We start from the raw sequence: 24,066 nt of genomic DNA, 5'->3' as shown, positions 1-24,066 counted from the left end.
CGTACCAACCGATTATATACCTTCACGTCCTCACGAAAATCGTGTTTTATTGGCCGACCATAAAGTATGCACAGCTCGGGGGCTGTAAAAAGAAGATTGACGGTTCATAATGGACGCTGCTTCAATATTGAAACGCAAATTTCGCGACGCGACAAGGGAAATTCGTTCGGACTGCAGCGAGGAAATTACAGCCGAGTTTACAAATGTTTCTCTTTGGAGATTATTTCGGAATCAATCGAAAGTGAATACATCGAATTTTTATGTGTGCTCAAAGGGAATGACATGCGTGGGTTGTAAGACAATATCAATATTCCTAAAAGAAATTAAGATATCCAAAAAATTCTTTCGCGCTTTCAGATTTTATGTCAAGATCTAAAAGATTGCGCTTGTAATAACAAAACAACTATAAGCCGATTAAAGTATTTTGCATAAAATAAGAAAGAACAGACTCAAGCATCGATTACGTTGCGATTCAAGTTAAACTGAAACTTTAAAGTGGCGCGAAAGGAGCTTTGCAACGTCTTTATAAATTTCTTGGTTTATTAACTTCGAAAGGACGGCCGTTGGTTTTCTCATGGACATCGTACAAGATCTAAATCAAAGTCACGTACGATTATTTAGGAAGAACAAAAGTTAGCAAGATAAATCGTGAGAGGCGAGTGATGCGTGGTTTATTTTAATCGAAATCCACTAGTGTGAACTGTCGCCGGTTACATTGGTACGGAAGCAGCTGTTACTAAGTCTCGAAATCGTATACTGGGATCACCGCTAACCGTAAGCTAAATCCTTTGAGGGATCAAAAGGACCTTATCCTATCGGAGTTGCTGACCTTTGTGACACGATATGCCTCTCCTATTGGGTACGGTGTCAGTAACTTCGACGTCGCGTAAGTAATCAACAGCGACGCGCATAATGCCCTCTTGTTATGGATTAGTATGCCCGATAGCACTACGTATATAGCCCTCTCGAACGCAAGTGACCATTTGAACATAGTACTTGTCTTGGTTACCTAATGGGATGTACATACGTAGATTGCGCGTTATCTTAATGCAGTATTATCACTAACTAATAAGAGAAAAGCCTTTTTCTTTCAATTTTTCGTAAATATTCATATACACCGTTTCTCTATGCGTGTTCGAAAATCAACTTATTGGTCAAATTAATGAAACATTTACTTTCTTGCTCGTTGCGTTGCGAAAACGTAATACCGAAGTTTCACAACGAAATTCACAAAAACCACTTAGTAAAAATTATCGTTTAACAATCGATCTAACCGTGATTTCATACCAAAGATAAAAAAATGTGCCACGTAACGAAAGAGAAAAAGATTTGTGATTCTGTAATTCAGCTGGGTCGTGATCTCGATAAATTTTCCCGACGCAAATGACGGGGCGACGCGCATCGGTGAAGGAATGATCGCAAGGTGTTATAAATCGCTCTTTCGCGGATCGCAATGTTCGTCGAACGAGACGCGAGGATACAATGCCTTGCTTAAATTCCGTTAGTCTTCCGCACTTGTACGGTACTCCTTACGCGGCGCAATTTTCGCGAGGAGGGCAGAGAGGAGAGCTCTCGAGAGTGGCTCACAACTCGGAAACGAGGAGTGCCGGCACTCCGACCGTCGATCCGAAAGCACATACTTTCCCTTCCTTCTGTATCCTTTCGCCCGCAACACACCCGGCTATTTACGGTTTGCTTTCTGTATACGCTCGCATATATAATTCCTACTAGCTTTCATTACATAATCACCGTTAGTATTCTCGCCTCGTGCGAGATCGAGAGCTCCCCTACGATTCGGCGGCACGTCACGTCGTTCCTTTACGTATCTGGTAAGCACTTAAGTAGTGTGCGTGCATTGCACCCACTCTGTTAACATATTACGTGTTACAGCAGATGCGCAAGATATCCCAGGCATTGTCTCTTCCTTGCATCTAAAGGGATTTAGTCGAATTAGCTCGTGAAAACGAAATAAGTTTTAGATTGGGATGCTATCTATTTCATTTTTTTTTTTTGTGAAATTATTGGCAGATTGTTGTTTATCGTAATATTACTTCGAATATACCTATTAAATTCCAATATCAAATTTTAATATAATAGAGCATTTATTACATATTTCCACAAATAAAATATCTGATTTCACAAAATAAATATATTTTTGGAAAAATTAATTTTGATAATTAATAAATAATAAATATCCACTTTAATTACTTATTTCTTTTTCTTAAGACTTGAAAACATTTCGTCGTGAATCTTTATTTTCCAATTTTGCATAATTCTGTCGCTTCCTAATTACTCGAAATTGCAGGAACCGCTGTTTTCTTGTTTGATCTGTGGTATCTGTTGTTGGAAGGACATCCGGCAGGTCTGGGATACTCTGTATACTCTGCTAAATTGCATGAACAAGCGGAGTCCGAAGGACGGATATTACCACGAATATACTGTGATACCATAGTATCACACTTGAAATCGTAGTATCTCCAGTGACGTGTCGCAGTTTCCATCGTGCCTATCTTTCCGTTCCGCACATTTTCCATTGTGTTAAGAAACTCCAAGTGAAATCTCACTGTACTATATTATTACTATTACTATTAATTACTTCTCCTCTTAGAAGATAACTTGGACTAAAGTTAAAACTAGAGATATCATGCTTAATCATAAGAGTAAGTGTTCTCTGGAAACTCAGTTAATTAGTCAGGAAAGTAAGTTTGTGTGTCAGTAAAATAAGGCAAAAGTAAGGAAGCGCATATACAAGAGAATTTGTTATTAAAATCCAGTTTTGTGATTATTCTACAGTTCACACTTGTCGCTATTGCAAATATTTTTTTATATTAGCGCGATAAAGGGCGATCGCGTCGAAGGTTGATGGCGTTCCGCTTTCCGGAGATGGAAACAACGTAAGATGTCGATCGTGCTCATCAGGTCGATTCTTCACCTCGCAATTGAAGCACACGACGTCGCATCTGTTAACAGCAAGCAGCGACTGTCATTGCAGAATCATCGATCAGCGTATACAAGAGAGACGCGACGCCCGAGAGAAACTGCAAACGTTTGCCCTGGACGTTCGGCCTGTTTCGAATGGCACCCCGTGCGCGATCCGAGCTCATATTCGCCGTGATTTATCGTATTCGCGTGTGCAACCGCATGTAGGCGCGTCACTCCGCGCAGTCGGTGGATCAGACCTGTCTCATAGATCATCGGCCGAACGTATGCGCGCCGAATAACACGGAAGTGAAATAAAACAGAGAGGCTCACTAGCTCTCTGAATGACTAAAAAAAAAGAGAGAGAGAGAAGTGTGTTTGGATCGGAGGAAAACGGAGATTCATTCCGATCGGTCGACATGTATGGCTAAAAATGCGACGAGCGCAACGCGTTGTCCAAGTTAATGCACCTTGCATGGACGGTATCCCCGATTCTTTTGTCCTCCGGTTGCAATGTCTTTTCGCGAGTTTCGACTCTACGAGACTGTTTCTCTTAATTGAACGTGGAGGAGCGATGCCGGACGAAGTTTTATAACACTCAGCCTGATCGAGAACACATTAAGTTTGCAAAAGTTAGTACAAAGTGTTACTGAAGACGGGAACTTTCGCTGACCCGTATAAGATACAATCAAAGCATGAAGAACGCAACGGCTTTTTTAAAAATTGAAATAGCAACACTTCTGTTTGCTGTATAGAAGTAGACATTATGTGAAAAGCTTTAACCAAATTAAATCTCAATGTTGTAAATGTAACACTGTCATGCAACGTAATTTGTGATTTAATTTTTTTTAATGGATTTTACATCAGCGAAATTTTGATTTTGAGTTTGAGTTGTAAAAATTTGCTGCTGGGGCTAAAAAAAATTGCCGATATTGTCGAAAAGGTGACTTTTAAATAAGTATTTTAAAACTTTCCGAAGGATTTGCATAGTTGAGAAAAAGTGCGCGTTTTTCGAAAACTCGACATATCTGTGTGCAGCGTGAGTCCCGTAGACTGTAAAAATATTACGCAAACTTTTAGGATTGGATAAAAAGCAAGATTGAATGCAAAATATGTCAAACATGAAACGAAAATATATGTACATGTAAACATACATTATACAAACGCGCGAATTTATTTTACGTATTGGGTGGCAAACATCATCCAGCTGTGTGCAGGTAGAATTTCGCCCTCATTATATGTACACGGACTAGATATGCGTGAACGACAATGTCAATTACGCTCTATTATTAATCATTGTTGCAAGCCTGCATTTATGTACTGTTTTAATTACGCCACTTTGATATCGATCAAATTATGTTATCAATTACCGAGGCTAGTTATACTGAAATAATAAACGTATCCGATAATGTGAACGGTAACGTGCACTTTATCTTTCACCGTACAGACTATAAGAGTGCATCAGAGAGAACCATATAGAATCGATATAAAACATGTACCATTCGCGAAATTGTTGAATCACAAGAAAACCGATGTCGCAGCTTCCGTGGACAGTCGATTGATTCGCAAAGTTATGCTTGAATAAATCCCGCACGAAAAGAAGATTTCTCTCTCGAATCGATCGTCGATGTTCGAGTTGTGCCTTTTGATTTCTCCTCTCTGCTGGAAAACTACGATCTCTTTTTTTTGCACCGTTCCTGCCTGCCTGCCTGCTTGCGAAAACGGCTGCTTTCCTCTCTCGGTCGCCCAGCATCTTTTCTTCGGCATCGCTTTCGATAGCAATAACGAGCGCGGAGACGGGAACACAAGGTCGATAGCAGTATCTCTTTCCCGGTTTCTATCGTATCGTGTATACACGATGTCCTCCGCGATATCTGCATCTAATTCAATCGCATTTCCATGCCCGGAAAGGACGGATGCTCGCTAGAGGTCGTGAGGCAAATGCGGTATTTGCGGAGCCCGCTCGTTACGGACGGGACCACAGTCCGGACACGTTCGCCTATCCTGTGCCGCGGACAAGGAAGCTTGTAAAAGGATACCGAGGGAATCCTCTATAAGAGATCGATTCGGCTTTTCGAGGCATTGCCTTTTGGCTTCTCTCTCCCGCCACACGTTTCGCCACGAGCATCGTCCCACTTGAGCCGCGCCGAACGACCCTTTTCCTCCCGTCTCTCCCGTTTGAGTCACTCGATACCCGCCAACCTCCTGCTACCCTCGCCAGTTCCCTCGCCGGCGATAAACGCCGCTTAAATACCAGTCGAATCTCGGCGCAATGTAGAAGTCGCTCGAGGAACGCAAGAAAGCGGTCGAGGGCAACTGGGGAGAAATTGGACTGCTCATATGGTATCCATGGCTACGTGCATATACACGAAATTACACATACACACGTACACATATATATATTTGCATCTAAATCCGTGTGCAGCTATCCGCACTACCATCGCGGTCAGGATTTGCATGCATGCTGCGCCAAGATCTTTCCAGGGGAACTCGGCCCATCGCGTATCTAATGCTGTCTCTTACGAAAGGAAGGAGATAGTCGTGTACGAAAATTTGCTGAATAGTGCGGCAAGATCGGAGATCATTTTGAAATTCCTGCAAAAATTCCGCATTGCCACGCGTCGACTTGTATTCATAACGTTGGACAGACGCTCGTCGTTTACTTTTTTATAGCTGGAAATCTGGCATTTAATCTTTATTATGCGGTTTTTTATTACAATTCAAAACAATTATCATAGCATACAATTATTACGATTCAAATAACAAGCAGTAATTAAATATTCTTACATAATATTTAAATGTAAAAATTATTTTATATTTTTTAAATTATTTATAATACCTGAATTCTGAGTTCTGATATTTTTAAAGTTATTGGAAAAAGATGGTTGAAATGGTTGAAATAATGATATTATTAATATTGTACAACGTATACTCACTCACATGAAAAAATAATGTTTTATGCATTTGGAATTCCGATTCAATAAGAGCTGGTTCGACTTACAGCGCGGAATTATTTCGAAGGTATGCCATTCAGGGAATTGCCACTAATTAGAACGAATATGTACGAGATACAAAAGATAACGGACTATTGTTCCGAAAAAGAAAGGGGAAAGTAGCGCGCAGCTGGTGCGGCGGGCGGGCAAGAGTCTCCCCCGTAATACCCCCATTTCGAGACGACGTTAAAGCCTCTGGCGTAAATGAGTCAACCTATACGCGCGAGCGGTCGAGGGTTATATTTCATGAGCGAGCGGTTACACCGAAAACCGCGCGACACTTCAAAGGTGCCCGGGAGAGACTTGTGAGGTTCGCACAGAATAACCGAGGTCAAAAGTATCCCGTTCCAGTTCTCATTCCCGTTCCCACGTCACGCTGCGTCGCGCCGCATCGCGCCCGACGTGCTCGGCCGCAATTCGAGGGACAACCCGTGTCTCGTCGCAGAGGTTTCGCATGGCTACGCCCCTTAGGTGCGACGTACACCTCGAACTGCCTCGGATTTCGAGGCGTATTTAAGCACGCGCGAGACGCGGCTGCACTGTGTGCTGCTAGGCGTTGCGCAGGATAAGCCGCCTGCCACGCGACGCGCCGCGCCGTCCGTAGGTGTACGACACCGGTGGTTACGATAAGTACACGTACACTCTTACGTCATCATGGTGCATATACAGTAAAACTGTGTCCTCCGTGCAACTGCATTGCCGTCGTCATCGTCGACATCGCCTGAAATGTTGTCATAATTTTCTCTAATTAAACTATTCTAATTAAACTAGGATTTAATCGATGTGCATAGTTCGTGGTTTAACCCAAAGTTACGCAGAAAGTTACCTTTTCGCTATATACAAAGTATCTCACGATTGATTCGTGACTAAAATTCAAAGGAAACTATAAGAACAGGCTGTTCTCGTATAACGGATATATACATTTTTCTATTCATTTAGGAAAATTTTTTATAAAAATTTCATTTATCCTGTGCACATCGTAGATTTTTTTTTTTCGATTTTTGCGTTGCTTCGGTCCCCATAGAGATAGTCGTATTTCCTCCGATACCAATCGGATTCCACGTTTGTGATATCAATCGAATATATTGGTTTTCAAATACATGCGCGCATTGATTCAACAAGTACTACACGTGCAATTAAATATGCATTACCGCGAGATTTCATATCTCGCTCGCGTTCGCACTGTGCGGAGCTCTGTAATGGTCCGCTGCGCAGCGGGTTTCCTGCTGTATTTCTGGTAATCTGCGCCTTGAATAGCAAGGAAAGAAAGAATTCCATTTTCAGATGACGAATAATGAAATTAGAAAATGCAAGCTGTTCCGCAAAAAAAGCTTTGAATCAACGCGGCAACGGTCTAATAGTATTTTCTCTCTTTCTCCCTCTCTTTTTCTTTCTCTGATGAATGTGGAAATAATTTCTCTTCTGAGATTAAAAAGTGCGATCTAATTTAGAGATTAATATTAAAAATCAAAATATCTCGATGTAAAATTCAGCTTCAAGAAAACAAATAAACAAGTAAATGTATTCCTTAGTAAATTTTAAATAAATCTTGCTTGAACGGATTGTAATCTTGCTGAAAATTTTTTCTTTACCGTAATTCATTCATTTAAAAAGTAGTTTAAATATAACATTTTACATATTATAGGATCTCCAAAAGAATACTACGATGAAGTTTAAAGTTTATTAGAAATATCTTGTTTATTAAATATCTTATTTTCAAAATAATTGAAAGATGCTTATATCATTTATTTCCCTTCAATTGTTTACGTAATAGTATAAAGTTTTCCTATTGAAAATATTTTGGATACATTTACTTTAATTCTTACTCTAAATCTGAATTTCTCGCTTGATTACTTAACTTAGATTACACGTAGTGTTAGTTACATTTATCTTAACCTATGTAGGCTTGCGAGAATGCGGTTAAGCATGCGAAGGAAACATCGCTAGTGTTTCTATCTTCGCATTCTTGATACGTGAGATAACTTTTGTATGTTTATGTTTTCTAAACTTACTTAGGTAACACTTTACAATATTTATTTGCTTCAAATATTTTTGTTTCTTAAATAAATTGTTACTTAAATTTATGAAAATTATTATTATTATATATAATTAAATGTGTCCATTAAATCTTAAGTTTATAAGAAACCGAATTAACAAGATCAAAGTAAGAAAAAACCATTTTTGTTTCGACCAAACTGGCAGTTTATTGTATTATATAAATATACATATAGACGTTTCATTGTTTTTAGTCCTTAGTCCTTATCAAGTCACACTCTAAAAACAACGAGAGATACAAGATCAAAGTAATTTTTTTTTTATTTTACTAGAATTTTAATTTGAGGCTTAGCTATATAGAAAAAATATGTAGTACTGGAAATTAGAAGTTTCTTTAAAAAATGGTAATAAAAATCTTGATCATTAAAGAATCAACTTTAAATTTGCCAAAGAATCTTGAAAAGGTACGTGGCTTAAAAAAGCACATCCATGAAACTTTTGACGAGAGTAGGCAATTAAAAGATCGAAAAGAAAGTTTTGCGGAGATCGTACAAACGAACCGTTCGTTTGTCGAATCATCCAGTTCGATTTAAGAACAAATTGAAACACCGTCCGTTTTACGGTTTTGCAATTTTATGCAAGATCAGTCGAATTTTCTTTCAAACTCGCGTGAGGATATTATTAGATATTACATTGGGAAGATGGCGTCGCATCAAAGCTTTGATTACACCACGCGACGGTAATATTAGAGTGGATCTTTTCTTCGATAAGACTGGCGCATTTAATCTCATAATAGAAAATTTCACGATCCGTTAGGTATACTCAAACGCGCGTTCTTTCTTATTTTTTTCAATTTTTCCATAGCACGCGGGACACGAAAGTGTGCCGGTGGGAAAAAGAGATATAGCCCTTCCTTTGGACGCTCACAAAGAAAATCCGGGGCGCTTAAATATGACGTAGCGACCGCCTTCTCATAATCTGTATTCAACCGCTGTAATCACTTTCGCTCGCTTCCCTCCGAGATTGAATTTCACGGTAGCTGTTTAAAAAGCGGAATTTATATTCGGCTGGACGCACTCTTAGCGCGTCGGGGGGATAAGTATCAATGCTACTCGGCCATTAATCATTGGCTGAGATTCTTTTTTGCGCGTTCCGCCATATATCACACTGGATCGCGCGAATTGCATAATTCCTCAGTTGAGAAAATGTGAAGTCAGCAAGTGCTCCTATAATACTTGCATGTTTCCGCCGATATTGTTTGCAGCAACTAACATTAAACTTGATATATCGAGTATATACATATACGATGCAATATATACGCAGATATTCGCGTCAATTCTCATCAATTTTTTATTTATTCAATTACTTGTATTAAGTTATTATTGTCTAACACGGACTATGCTAACAAATTATACACTCTATACATATTTAATTAAACAATGGACTTTATGACATAATGATGAAACAATGGGAAGTCTTTTCTTTTGTACTCACGATAGTTCGTCGTTGAAAAACTTTTCAACAAAGTTAAATCAATTTGAAGTTTAGAAGAAGATCATGGATTATTATATTTTTGTAATATCATTCGTACATTGGTAGTGACCTCATTACAAAGTTCATTCGATTAGTTTTGTTAAGACTTCATTACGAAGTTCATTCGATTAGTTTTGTTAAGACTTCGTTTGATTGGCCGCGATTAGAAGTCTTCTACGATCCAATTCTATTGTAATATTGATTACAGTTTGAAAAGATTAACTGGAGAGACTCTGTTGTGCTTCTCTCGTAATTATGTCTTCGCACTTGTAAGCATTCTTATTTTCTACTTAGAAGAATTAGAGTATATTAATAAGTCCGCCGCACACAGAAAGATCCATTGTTTTATTTCTATTGTCCAAATAATTTCAGAATATAGCGTTTGAGATTGAAGTATTAATACGCATTATACAATCTGTTGGCTTTATAATCTATATAATATGGGATGTTCTATGTAATTTACCGTTGGTTCGACGCGAATGCTGTTAAACTTCATAACAACTATCTTCTAGAAGCATAGTGGCATCAGGTGCGCACATAACGCTTTGAATCGGGAATTATGTTATTACTGAGATTATTATCACTTAAGAAACTATTAAGCGTAAGATTACTGCGGGTTAACTGACATTTGAATAGAAAGTAAGTAAGATAAATTTTATAAGTAATTGAATAAGAGAGTAAATTAATTTTATCAGAAATAGTCGTTTCAGCTTTTACGCTGAATTATTGTATTTTATGAATCAAGACTAACGCGTTTCCAAAGATATTTACTCTTTCTATATCAATTACGATTTTTTCTCTTTTTGCAATTAATATAAAATACAAAGCATTTGTAAACATTGCGTAAAATTATCGAATATATATGTCTACAGTTCTATCGATTTGTCGTCTACATCGACGAACGGAAAGTTTAGGCAAACTTTTTACGATTCACTTACAAATTACTCTACCGTATGATTCAGTCGAATAACTTACTTTCGACGCTATCACGACTTCCGGGACAATAATGATCCATTAAGAAAGCCGGAACTCGGCCATTCTGGCCAATACTTTCGACAGGCTCGCTTCTTGCCGCCGCGGCCTGACGAGAAGCGATTTCACGCAGGAAGAGGAAAAATCGGGGTGGGGGGACATTAATCGAGAGAACACGGGGCGGCAGGGAACGTTAGCGGGTCTTCTAACTTTTCATCGAAGTGGAAACTCTCGTCTTTGGCGCGGGTACGCTCACGTTGAACGCGCGGGATGACGAAAAGGCAGGGGGTGAGAGAGGAACAGGGCAGAAATTCACCTCCTCCCGATTCCGGGTGAACGAATATTGTTGAAAGTAGATTTACATTTCCTCTGCTCTCTCTCTCTCTCTTTCTCTTTTTTCAATGCCCTTACCTCACCCGTTCCGCCTGCCCTTCATAGCATTCGCGAATCCCTTTTCTCGCGACGTTCACACGTTAACACGTACCTCGACGATGGGCTCACGCTTGATTTGTCGCAGGTGGAGACGACCGCGAGGCAACAGCGGACGAAGGACGACGAGGGGACGCAGTGGAGCGAGATCAGTCTTACTCTTCAGCCGTTCCATTACACGAACGGACGTTTGAACCTACGTTGCATCGCGCACATACCCGGCATATACACAAGGCAGAGCGAGCTCCATCTCCTTTCGGGTATGCGCGAGCCAGTGCCCGAAAGAGGTAACTATAAAAATCCTTTTTTATTTTTTATTTCTTTCATAGCGCCCTAAAAACTGTCAATTTTAGACGTTCTGTGAGTTGCTTTCTTATATCTCGGGTTCAACTTTGCGACTCGTTGATTTTCACAATAGCGTATATCATTATTCAGCTCAGTCAAATCGAATGGTACAACATAAATGTCATTATAAGATAAAAGAAATTTTTGAAATTTTGCATTTAACTTGTGTCTTCAATATTTCTCTGAGCTTATCTGAGTTTAACACTCAACACTTATTACGTTACTGTACTCAGTTTATCTATAGCTAACTTTGAATGATAATTTGAATTAAACTTTGAACGTAGCGGATATTCAAGATTAGCGCACATTGGATCAAATCCGTTTAGTTCAAGTTAGATTATGTTCGGTTAGAATTAGATCAACGTCTCTTAGTATACAGTATATCGCTATATACACAAGCTTGTCAACGGATTTCTACAATATTCTTTGTAACGTGCCGATAATTATACCAAATGTAGTGCAACGAAAAAATTATCGGGTGGGAAAGTGATAATGGCAGGTTAGATTGCTTTTTCGTGCTTTTCGTGATTCGCGATCTCGATGATTCTGCGATCAACCAACACACTCGCTCCGCGAGTAATAATCGCGCACGCTCGGGCTAACCGAGCTGGAATTAGTCGGTCGGTCGCACGGACTAATAAATTCTGAGAGCGGGGTCCACCCACTCGAAATCGGTAAGGAAGCCTCCGGTGCACGCTGCGCTCGCTTTCCTGCACGCGACGTCGACGAGATTTAATTGAGCGGCTACGGGTATAACCTACGCTCCCATTACCTTCCGGCCGGCTGACCCGTCCTTTCACCCTTTGCCCGGTACACCCGCCGGCGCGGCCGTTCCAACTTTCGTCGCCGCGTATATACGTGCCGAGTCGCTAGTGCGACTCCCAATGATTCCAACGTTTTCTCCGTGAATCTCGCGTGGATGCGAAATAATTCACGACGGTCTAGGTAGGTCAGACAGATTAGCAGAGTAGTGCTTTGAATTAAAAAAAGAAGAAGTCGCGTCTGTCGCATATTTTGGAAAATATTAACATTGCTTAAGAACTTCGTTTCTTAAGTTTTTATTTGCATTATTAACGATGTGTATACGCGTGCCATATAAGATCCATCCAGAAATTACTGAATTTTTATAGAAACTACTTTCCGTTGTAAAGATATTTTTTCTTATGACTTAACAGACTTGACGAGAAATTGAATTATATGTATATTGATATATAGAAATCCCCATCTTATTCTACGATCTGTCAATTATATATTCATTCATTTTTTACAAGAAGTATTTATTTCTTAACGATACAAGTAATTATAAATTTTGGTTCAAATAAAAATGCTCTCACGCGTAGTTTTACTATAATCAAATATATAATTTTGACAAATTCTGTTGTATTATTATTGTATTTTGCGATCCCGTGCATCACGAACTGAGAAGAGAACTAGTTTGAAACCTAGTTTTGAATCTGCAACAGTGTGTGTCAATAGATTGCATTGATGCGATGCACGTTACCAATGTCTCCGTTGGCAATCCCAATTTTATGATCACATTCGTGCCCCGCGGAATCGAAAAGTATCGTCCGCCGATAATCTATATCCTGGTGTTTTGAATCTAGCTCTCCAATGGATTCTGCTCAAAATACGAGTGATTGGATACTTCCGTTCGTTCGACGGTCGTCGGCAAAATACCTAATGGATTTTTGCGTATTGTGCAGTTCGTCGTTGGGGAAAAACCGGACAAATACGTAAGCCCCCATTGTACCCCTTTTTTTTTGTCCATTGTATATCTTGCTTATGATACGATATTTTCTGTTTTCAGAAAAAAACACGGCGCCGCACGTGAATCCTATTGTTTGACATTATGTACCGTATTGTGTGTAGTTTGTTGGCTAATAAATGCCGCGTATTCCTTTTTTTTCCATTACACGTTCAGATGACAGTATTTAAATTATTATTGCTGTGATCTGGTACACAACGTCAAGCTCTTTTATTTTACGTTAAACACTTTTTCTTTTTCTGACAAATAAGTATTAATTTTTTAATTAAATATATCTGAAATTTTCGAATTTTTGTTACCAAACATTTTATTCTATTTTATTTTATATGTAATTATATGAATGTAATTATAGCTTTTATGGATTTCTGTATTTCATGCGGCAATATAAAAATTAAGTTACGAAACATCTTAAAGAAAAATATTTGAAAAATTTCTTAAATCGACTTAAGAGATTGTCAATAGAAAACACATCTGGCACTCAAAGTATTTAGATAAATTCAACACTAAAGTGATCAAAGAATTCGTATGTGAAACATAGCACGGGACGCTAGAAATTTTGAAGATCTCATTTCTACGTTGCGAATGGAGGCTTTCGTATGCGCAGAGATATATGGAATATTTGTGTAATATGAAAGAGGAATGTTGCCCATAGACTTTTTAGTGATTTCCTTCCGCTGAAGTGAACTGAAGTTTAATATGTGGAACGCGGGTGCAAAGTAGATGGATGACTTGAAGAAATTGTTGGCAGGTGTTGTCGTGGACTCTGGTGCGAAGAATGTTCATGAATTCGCCGGCATATAGCGGCGCCCCGGAAAACTTCTTATCATAACGTTGGATAATGCTGACGAACACTCGGAACACGTGACACATAACGCGTGTGCCGCTTTAATGCATTGAACTGATAAACTCGCGTTATTTCGATATAGCCAATCAACTATGCAGCGGTAAACCAGAGTTATTCCGAGATAGGTAATCAACTATGCTGCGGTAAACCGGAATATCACACGTAATACGAAGCTGAAGTACACAATATTGCAGCATCCATTGTTAACGGCATTAATGTCCATCGGCCGCCGTAAATTATGATAATATTCTCCGTGGGATCCTCCCGAAAGAATTTCACGTAAGTTTCGATTCCAGACGAGACGCGGATCCATTAGTCATCACGCGCTGATAAATTCCGTCGTCGACATCGATAAAACATTTTGACACACAATGTGGGGTAATCCCTTTCCCAGCTGTCGAAGTATACGTACGTACATTCGCAATTTGTGAAAATAAAGGAAAGCCATTTGTACGCGAAACGAAATTAACGCGCTCGCATTCAATTCCGTATACGGGGTTGACCAGTTGCCAGCAGCGTGAATTTAATAAATCGCAGAGGGGCGGGGGAAGGGAACGTGGATTGCGAAACATATAAAAATTTCGATTTTAGCACATAGCAGCATTTATCAAAGGTTGTAGCGCGCGTGTTAGATATGACGATATCGTAATCACTTCTGCTAGGCTGTGTATTAGCCCCTTGACATTTTTCGTTAAATGTTATTCGCATCTGTCGATCCCTCTGTATTGTTAAGCTACCGGGGAGAGTTTGGTTCACCTCATATTTGTTTATTTTGAAAAGGCCGGTGGTCTATATTCCAGCGCGGAAGCGGTACGTTCATTTTATTTTCAATGACGTTTGCCCGATAACATTTAATAAGCGCCGGTCGCATGCAGCATTCTATAAAAGACTGTGACATTTACAGAAAATAAAAGCGACCACAAAAATAGTATTTTCCGCTACGTTGATTTTTTTTTTTTTATCTCAATAGCTCGCGTCGTTTATATGGATCGAGTATCCGATTTATATGTGCAACATCGATATAACCGACATGGTAGAATAGCATTAAGCCTGCACGATATCTGCTAATTTGATACGACGTTATTTCAGTGTAAATTATATTTTTTCAATTTTTTTTTTTATTCATTTTTATGATATAGTTAATAGAAAGCTAGCTGCTGTTAACAATGTAGGTTTAAATGTTTTTTGCATAAATCTTGATGTACCCTTTACAGCTATACATTTTGCAAATAGCATTTACATCAATTACTATATGATGTCCAACTGACATACGCATTCAACATTTTATCATCTCTCGGTATTGTACTTGCAGAGCGCGCGTGCAACATTAATAATATTTGGGACAGAGTATAAAAATAAATAAATAAATAATATGTAAATTGATATTTGATATAAGATTTATTTCACCACATTTATATAGTGCTGCAAATTGAAATTTGTCAAATTGATAACGATGCTTTTATACTTGCCAGCATTTTATATCTCTCAATTGAGGGTAGATACATGTAGGCATATTAAAAACATAATTGGATCCGCAAATGCGCTCGAAATAAATTACGTGCAGAAACGACAAACAACGCACCGTAATAATTGATTCACGTCGAACATTCTGCATTAATGTTTATTGACATTTGTTTTGCATTTGCGAGTTCTGCATGCAAGAATAAAATCGCGTTTCGAAACAGAAAACCTGCTCACCCAGAGAGGATGATGTCACGTAATGTTCTCGCGCGCATTATGCGAGATTGTCTCTCGGAGAGTTCTCGTACTCGCATAGAAAAACTCACGTCGTGTACGCGGAAGTTCAACGGCGGGCTGCTGCGAAAGTCCCGTGGATCTCGATATACGCCCCCCGTCCGACTCCCCCGTTTCCGTTTCTCACATGCGCCAATGGTACGAGGCACGAAAGATTCGGTACCTCATTGGAGAAACTTGCTCGGAACAAGACGTCGGTCCTCACGGCGAAACTTCGGCTCTTCTGTCCCGTTTCCTTCTCGCTTCGTCTTCGATATCGTGTTCTCTCGACGTCCCTTCTCTCTCTCTCTCTCTTTCTCTACTCTTCTCTATTTCCTATCTCTCTACTGGCTTCGCGAATTATCCCAGTCCCGGGACGCTAATCTCACATGTACGACGACAAACGAGGCAGGAAGAAAGGGGGATCTGAACATCTTCAGGTATGAGAGATGCCATCTCGTCTGCAGTCAAAGGTTACGCCGCCGCGGCGCCGCCGCAGTGTATCCGTGTGTATTTTGCGTTTGAGTACACACAGAGAAATATATAGGGCGACTTGAGACAAGATGCAATTAAGAATAATTTCCCAACGCGTCTCCGCAAATTATTTTTACTGTATGATATTTAATTAATTCGCTCATGTAATTAAATTCTTATTAGCTTTTCGTGTGAATTGTCCATTTTATAATTCAACGCTGCTACGACTACATGAAATCTTTTTAACAATTGTATTTTGACGAACATTTTTTTAGCAACCTATAAAGATCCTTTAAGTTTCGATTACATTTCTCGACATACTCATGAAGCTATTCTTGCTATTTTAGCTTCTAGTGCTTGGTATTTAGGTCAAGTGCCCTGACTCCTGAGACACCCTCTATACATGTCGCATGTATAATTTCGCGCCACGATCCGAGCCCGGAAGCGCGGATCATGGTAACGCAGGTACCCCGCGCTTTAAGAGTAGGTGTTATCAAGGCTTTGCATACCCGATTATCCGGCCCTTCTTGTTCCCATGTAAACTATCAGCCGGGGGAAAAAACGCGCGACGCTCCCCGATCGACTAACATCCTGGAAGACGCTTATCGGCTTCCCGGCTTCGCGTACAGTAGTCACAGCCTTCTTCTCGTCGGACAGATAGGGAAATATCGCGCGTTGCACGCGCCAGGAAGCACCTACGCGAAAGCCCAAGGTGATTGATCACTGATATTATTATCATTATTGAAAATGTCATGTAGGTGATTGTTTCAAGACCGATTAGGATAAATCTTTTTTGCGATATTTTAATCCCAATAATGCCGTTCGAGTGCCAACATTCTGAGAAAAAATTTACAGGAAAGAAAATAATGCCCCAAGCTATTTTCTTAAAGAGATCCGAGATGTTCGAGAGACGACTCGTTTATCCGAATTGTCACAATTTTGTAAAACTCCGCTCTCAAAGCAGTTGAGCTTCGACTAATGGGCGATACCGTTCAAAGAAAGCTTGCGGAACAGGGGTGCAACACCCAAACCAAAACAGTACAGGAAATTTTCCTTAGCTACGTTAAACCGGGATTCTGTTCTCAAGTTGTGCACGAACCCATCTTCAGGTGTCTGAAATTTATTGGTTTACGTCGAACTTTACTGAGTTTCTGATTACTTGTGAATATCCGATTAGTTTCGAGCGCCGGAAAATAAATGGATTATCGTAAGACATGGAAAATGAGAGCTTTTCGATTAGAGCTCATTCTTTGCGAAAATAAGTTTATTTACATTCGAAACTTTACGCGACATATACGTTGTAAGTAACAAAATGTTTTCCACGCAAGTAATATAATAATTTTATTCTCTATAGTTATATATATTGTACTATACATTATTTCTTATTCGCTGTATCTCTCTGCACTATCTTTCTGTTCATTATTTTTTTTATATAAATTAATATAGGATTTAGATTTTGAAATTTACTCGTCTCGGTTGAATAAATTGATAACATGAAATGATTTAATTTATATAAGTTACATCAAGTACATTATTCATTATTTTGGAAAAACGTATAACTTGACACATTTTAACATAAAAAATGCATTTAATTATTGGGTAAGCGTTTACGACGGTCGAACTCATAAATAGTGACGGGTAGAAAATTCGCTCGTTATTGTATGCATCTTACAAGAATAATTTTTGACAATTTTACCGCTGCATTGCGCGGAGATTTTCATGTCATACGAGTGATAAAGTATGCGTGCAACTTAAAACGCACCTCGGTTGTACTCTAAGTAAATCGTTTCCCCGAAACTTTTCTGGAGGACTCGTGTCACGAACTTACGAGCACCGGCTCATAAAGTTGCCTGAAGAGTTTTTGCATCAAGAACCCTCTGAATTTCGTCGCGGCCTAGACTCCTCGCGCACTTTTCAGGTCGTGGCGAACGAGCCTTTCAATCCCTCTCAAAAGGCTCTTACCGAAAATCCATGAATGATGCCTCATAAGCTGTTCTTACGCACACGTCGCGCAAATTTATACATACACGCACATGTGAAAAATCTGACTTCGCGTTTGCGAAGTTTGTAAAAGTTTCCCTCGCCATTCGGGCAGGTTACTTTGCACACGTACACTTTATAAATATTATATGTATCTGGAGCAATTCTGTATAAAGTCTATTCACCATTTATTTCATGCATATTCACGCGAAGTTAATACAAAGAGAAAGTGTGTATTGCGTCTTCACGTCGGATTTTCTCGATTATAAATTCTTTAGCAAACTTGGAACGGAATGGAAAATCAACTTTAAAATGGTCAAACAGCCCGCAGTCGAGAGAGAAACGTTTTCAATGTCTGGACCACTGGATATTCCGGTACATCAGTATTTCGTAGAATATTTAAATATGCATAAAAAAGTATTGCGTAATGCGTACAGCATAGCGATATCAACCGTCAGAGATGATCAGATTATACGTCGGTTTTTTTTTTATGTTTGCGAGCGGAATATTCCAAAAGTAATATCAACGATCGCTATCGAGTCCGCTATCTGGGATCCGAGCGTTCGCGATTTCATCATCGTTGGCAAAACTCGTACATTTTGGGATAAATGGGATGGGAGCAGACTGGGGAGGGGGGGGGAAGAACGTATACCGTAAACCCCGACGATTGATAAGCGACCAAAGGATTTTGGCTCTTCTCAATTTTCAAACCTGTCGGGGCTATATTCCACTTTAGTCCCCTTTACCGTTTCCTCTCCTCCGCGCACCGCCCCGTTGCCGCCGTTACAGAAATTCGTTCTCTTCTGCGCGCCCGTAGTAATTTCATTTCGTTCACACTCGGTTTTCCGCGGGCGGCTGGTCGCTTGATTCGTACGTATTACTCCCTGGGCCGTGGTCGACAGAATTGTTTTTAGGAAATTGACTTTTCTACCCGACAGAAGGAACAATGCCCCGCGGAGGAAAATCCACTGACGTTCCACTTAATGGCACCACCCCCCTCCCCCTCCCTCACGTCAGAGTTTCCATTCCGAAAGGGATTTCAACAGTTGACACGCCGCGCCCTGCCAGAGAGATTTAATCTTGAACAGGAAGAAAAATGTCGTTTTACGCGAAATCGCTCCCCAATAACTCCATACATATATATGTCATTTCAACTTATTTTAAATATAGTCCTTTATCTGGTTGTACCGAACTATAGGAAGGAATAGAGAAACGCGATTCTTTTCCAAATATATCTTATGACAGCGAAGTTTGCGCTAATAGAATAATTTAAAATAAAAATTACATTTATTTGAATCATTACAGATTTATAACACAGGATTTAATTTCTCTTGATTTGATGGTCTTGATTATTAAAATCCTAAAATATATAAAAGGCACTGGATATGTAGATTTGTTATTAAATTATTAAAAGAATGTTATAATTATTTTAAAAGCATTTCTTAATTTTTTTCTTCTAATCTATCTTTTTTTTTAGTCTTTTTTAGTGAAATTTTAGAATTTTAGATCGTAGAATTTATTTATTATAACGCGAAATGTTTGAAATAATTCGACCATCCTTTTCCGAGTTATCAGAAGTGGATAAAGTGTAGTATTATTACATTATCGTGTGCGAAATATACTGATGTGGATTGCAATAATATTCGCACGTGGCATATCTGTCAACGTGTCAACATTAGAATCGTGTCGAATGTCCATGCGCGCTTAGTTTTCACGCATGTTATATTCATGATACCGATAATGTACAAACCGAACTAAAATCAACTGATTATCGGCGACACATTTCTCGATGAATTTGATATCTATTCATCAGATTTCCTGCGCATTTCGTCCGACGGAGACACGCGTCATTATCGTCGCTGTTATTGATTATAGGCTTGTCGATTTTGAATGTCGCGCAGCATAATGATGACGTTTTAATGATATGATATGAAATGTAATGCAGAATGTGTTGTTTACCAATCAATAATCCGGTCACGCCGGGCATCATCATTCGGCTCATCTATCTCATTTTTTGCAATATACTCCGTGCAAATTTCTGTGTAAATCATTTAACGCAAAAAAGCTCTTTGCAAAAAAAAAAAGAATTAAGTTTCAACGAGAACGACACGCCGATACGTGCCATCGTTCCGTGCAAATAGAGACCACGTAGCGCATATAAATTCTGCACTGCAAAGATACTAGAAATTTGAATGCAGCGTAGAGTTTGCGGCGAAATGTTCAACTTGGAAAAGCTTTCTCTTTTTTTATTGGATCTTTTTTATTTTATAATATGATGAATAATAAAAAGCATAATCCATTTCCAATGCATAGTTTTAATTTTAGATTGTTATAGGAGAATTTAGGGAGAGTATTAAAAAAGAGATAATCTATTATATAGGATTAACTTTTTAACTTTTTTTCAACTAGATACTATAATATTACAGGAAATTTTATTATTTTTTTAAATGCAATTACGTTGCGCAACTTATGGTTTTCTTTTAACATATGGCATTAATAAAGTAGAATTTTGTTTCTAATATTCATATATAATATCTAAAAGAGCTAAATGTTATTTAAAAAAGTTAGAAAGATATTTTAAAAATGTATGAATCTATTTACGTTGTACAGAGTGGCGCACATAAAACCCAAACACAAAATATAGTTACAAACAACTGTTTTCTATCTGTATAAAACCGCTACGAATTAATTCTTATATTTGAGTGTAGTATTATAAATATTTCGATTATACAATACTTCTACTTACAATTAGTATTACAAATTATCTCTGCCCCTCTAAAAATCACTGCATGATAATTAACATTCCAGAAATGCTCGCTGTTTGACGGAATGACGAGAAACGGTAACTTCTTTTTAACATGTGTTGCAGTAACCTCAGAGAACGGAAGCGGTGGCATGCACACAATGACGTTTGTGACAATACTCTGCCTGGGCACGCTCCATCTGCTTCTGAGATAGTCACGGCACGCCTGAGACCACGAAAAGGGAGCTCACGGGCGTCGCATGATAAATAGCACACTAGTCAGCGGGAGACGAGGCTGGAGGAAGAGACGATGGAGGCAGGGTTTAAGGACCGCGTATGGACGGCGCAGAAACAAATAATATTATTCAATCAATATATGATTATATTTAAGTGTTTTCTTTTTGTTCTCTGTAGTGGATTAAGTTATTGATTTTTTTCTCTCTGAACGGGTCAGGATCGTGAATTCTGCATGTTCCCTGTTTGCAACCCCCCGTTGACAGCAGCGCGATGTCAATTTTCGGTGAACCATTTTGTGAGCAGCACTGCCAATTATAATCAGAATCAAAAGGACACGACGTGTTTAACATGTGATACTTTTGCCGACCGTGAGATCGTCGACCGTTACCGTTATGTACTTTACGACCGTGTCTTTTGTATAACTCGTTATTTTGTAAGACGGTGCCGGTACGCACGGATTGTTTTTCGTTTGTCCTTTCGCGTGGTATATGGAGGAGCAAGAGAGAACAGCGAGGCTCGCGTTGTCAGTCAAGGGTGTGTCCCTAGATACACTCTGGATTGGATCGTGACCAGTGGAGAAACAGATAATCGGATGAAGGATTGTCGTAGCCAAATCCGCCGTTGGGGGAGATTCGCCGTGACGCAAAATTTATACGGCAGAATCGAGAAGCGTAGCCAATTAGTCGCGTCTGATTACCGTTACGACGTTCAGGTTGACATTTGACGAGTAATGAACCGTAAAGGATTTGCCCAAAAGTAGAACGACAGCGAGGAAAGAAGGGAAGGGATAGGACTTTGAAGTCGATTGCACGTATACGTGTATAGGTGCTTGTACAGCCCGCCTCTGAAAGATTTGCGATCCTTGCCGCGAGAGAAAGAGTTCGAAAGAGAGAGAGAGAGAGAAAATGTGTGTATGTGTGCGCGCGTGTGTACGAGTGAACGAGAGAGTGAGAGACGTTCTCTTCCGCTACCACTGACGAGAGAAGAGAGCCAAGCCGTAGAGATCGCACAAAGGAAGAGGCACGGATAAAGCGGCGCGAAAAGTTTTCGCATACCGAGAGGGAAAGAGAGCGCGAGCTCTCTCCCGTTCCGCGAAATCGTACCGCTCTTCCGTGTACCCCGGCAACAACGCACTCGATGCGCACTCGAATATCTCCCCGTTACACTCGCCAAGGATGGCGATTCGAGTCCATTCGTCCATTGTCCAAACGCTCCCGGGCTCGGCTGCATAGGCGGAATCAATGTCGCGAATTTTCGAAGCGGAGGGCTCTGGACGCGCACGCGGGATCAGACTGCTAGTTCTTCTTTTTTTCTACCTTTTTTTTGCTAAGTTCCCCCGTTTTCGCGTTCTATGTACGAAGCTACGAGAACAACGTAGTTGCTATTACTGCCGTTGCTGTTGCTACCGCCGCGGAAGAACTCGGCCGTAGACGAGCAGTTACATGTACTTACGCCAATTGTTAGTGTTCGACCGCTCTCCAACGAGTTTGTTGTTCGCTCTTTAATGACGCCGTGCCAAAGAGATACTTCCGATCGGACTGTTTTATCTTTCGTATTTTTTTAAACGCGACAAGAGATACGTGTTCCGTTCTCGCTGCTTTAATACTCTCTCTCTTCTTGGACTTTGAAAACGTACCGTTGTAACTGGACGACGCGTTTTATCGATCTCCGACGACCGCAACGCTGAATCCTCGTGTTAAAACTAGCTGCAGGTGTACGACGTCGTCGGGCATATAATCGTGAGACAGGCTCCGTTTCGAGGGCTCGATTTATCGAAGGAGATAGAGGAAAGCGCGGAGATAGAGGCGCGTTGGAAAAGACGGCACGAACGTTGCGTTTTTCATTCTCCCACCGCCTGCCTCCTCTTTATTAAACGGACGATAAACCTCGTGGACGATTCCGCGCGTCTATAAGCCGGCAGCTATATACGCGCAGCTTGTTCCTCCATCCCGAACACAGAAATCGTCCGTATTAACCCCCCTATCCCACCCTCGGGGTAGAACGTCTCTTCCTCTCTTCCTTCCAGCTTTCGCTCCCTTCCCGCGCGCACACCACAGCATTTGGCACGTTCGCGACCGCTTACAAATCTTCGCGAAGTAATGCGTATCGGCGTGAAACTGCACGGAAGGCATCGCGCGGAGCTACAGCCCTTATTTCTCATGCAAGCGAATTCACCGATGCCTCCTGCCTGCCTGGTACGCTAAATCGCGCCAAATCGTAGGGCCGGACGTGCTAATATTCCGCGCGAAAATCGACACTGTCGGTATCTTCTTGGACGAAGTGCGTTTTTTGAAAGTTGTAGAGTTAATAATTTATGGCCATAATCGTTAAGTTTTAATTTGAATGCGGAAGCAGAGTAGATACGGTTTTTACAAGTTGTGTTATTGACATCTTGTTTTTAGATGTTTTTTTTTTTTAATTTATATAGTTAGGGCACGAAGAAGTATAACTCTTTGTAAATGAATGTGTCAAATGCGCTAATGGGTAATTTTGTGGAAGCTTTATTCGCGAATAAAATATAACGTAGACAAGACAATTTTTTGGAGAACAGTTAATCTTTGCGAGCGCAGTTTGTTTTTATAAATGAATAGACGAGGTAAAAACCCGATTTACTATACAAGGTTTGCCGATATATACAAAGAAGTTACAACTTCTTAATATAAGTTAGAAATAAGATAAATAGAAATATTTTTGTTAAGTCGGATTTTAAATTCTATTTAAGTGTCTTCAATTTTAAGAGATCTTTTATGTCATTACAATATTGTTTTTCAGCATTACTATTTAGTTCATGTAAATACTTATTTTTAACAAGCAAAATAAACTATTGCATGAACTACTGCCTTTCAGATTGAGAACAATACCTCACTTATACAGATATTTTTATTCCGTTGTGTGTTAACAATTTTTTAATATAAACATTTAATATTTTTTCAATTTACAGGATTAAAACAGACGCAGTCTTGCACATCGTGCAAGTGAAGGTAAATTGGCAAAAATTGTATTCACAAATATGTACGGTTTACGATGTGAAATTTGACAAAGACGGAATAATTTCAATACCAACATTTGCATTTTAATTTTTGTTTACAAATAAGAAGGTAAG

General features: G+C 39.6%; 1 protein-coding gene across 2 annotated transcripts in view; it reads left to right on the top strand.

Moving 5' to 3' along the window:
• The window catches only part of LOC112454891 (platelet endothelial cell adhesion molecule-like), a 138,102-nt gene extending 114,300 nt beyond the window's left edge, over positions 1-23,802 (top strand). The window contains exons 5-6 of one of the 2 annotated variants that reach the window (XM_025016523.1): positions 10,930-11,128; positions 20,853-23,802. In XM_025016523.1, the coding sequence (XP_024872291.1) occupies positions 10,930-11,128; positions 20,853-20,941 (288 nt within the window). In that variant the 3' untranslated portion in view covers positions 20,942-23,802. Of the gene's footprint in view, positions 1-10,929; positions 11,129-12,790; positions 12,920-20,852 lie in introns of those variants that run through there. The other variant, XM_025016529.1, reaches the window with a different exon arrangement.
• The last annotated feature ends 264 nt before the right edge of the window (positions 23,803-24,066 follow it).

This window comes from Temnothorax curvispinosus, unplaced genomic scaffold, assembly GCF_003070985.1.
Source record: "Temnothorax curvispinosus isolate PA1 unplaced genomic scaffold, ASM307098v1 QBEX01000525.1, whole genome shotgun sequence".
NCBI classification, from domain to species: domain Eukaryota; kingdom Metazoa; phylum Arthropoda; class Insecta; order Hymenoptera; family Formicidae; genus Temnothorax; species Temnothorax curvispinosus.
Note: the sequence above shows the minus strand (reverse complement) of the source record. Positions and strands in the feature narration are given on the sequence as shown.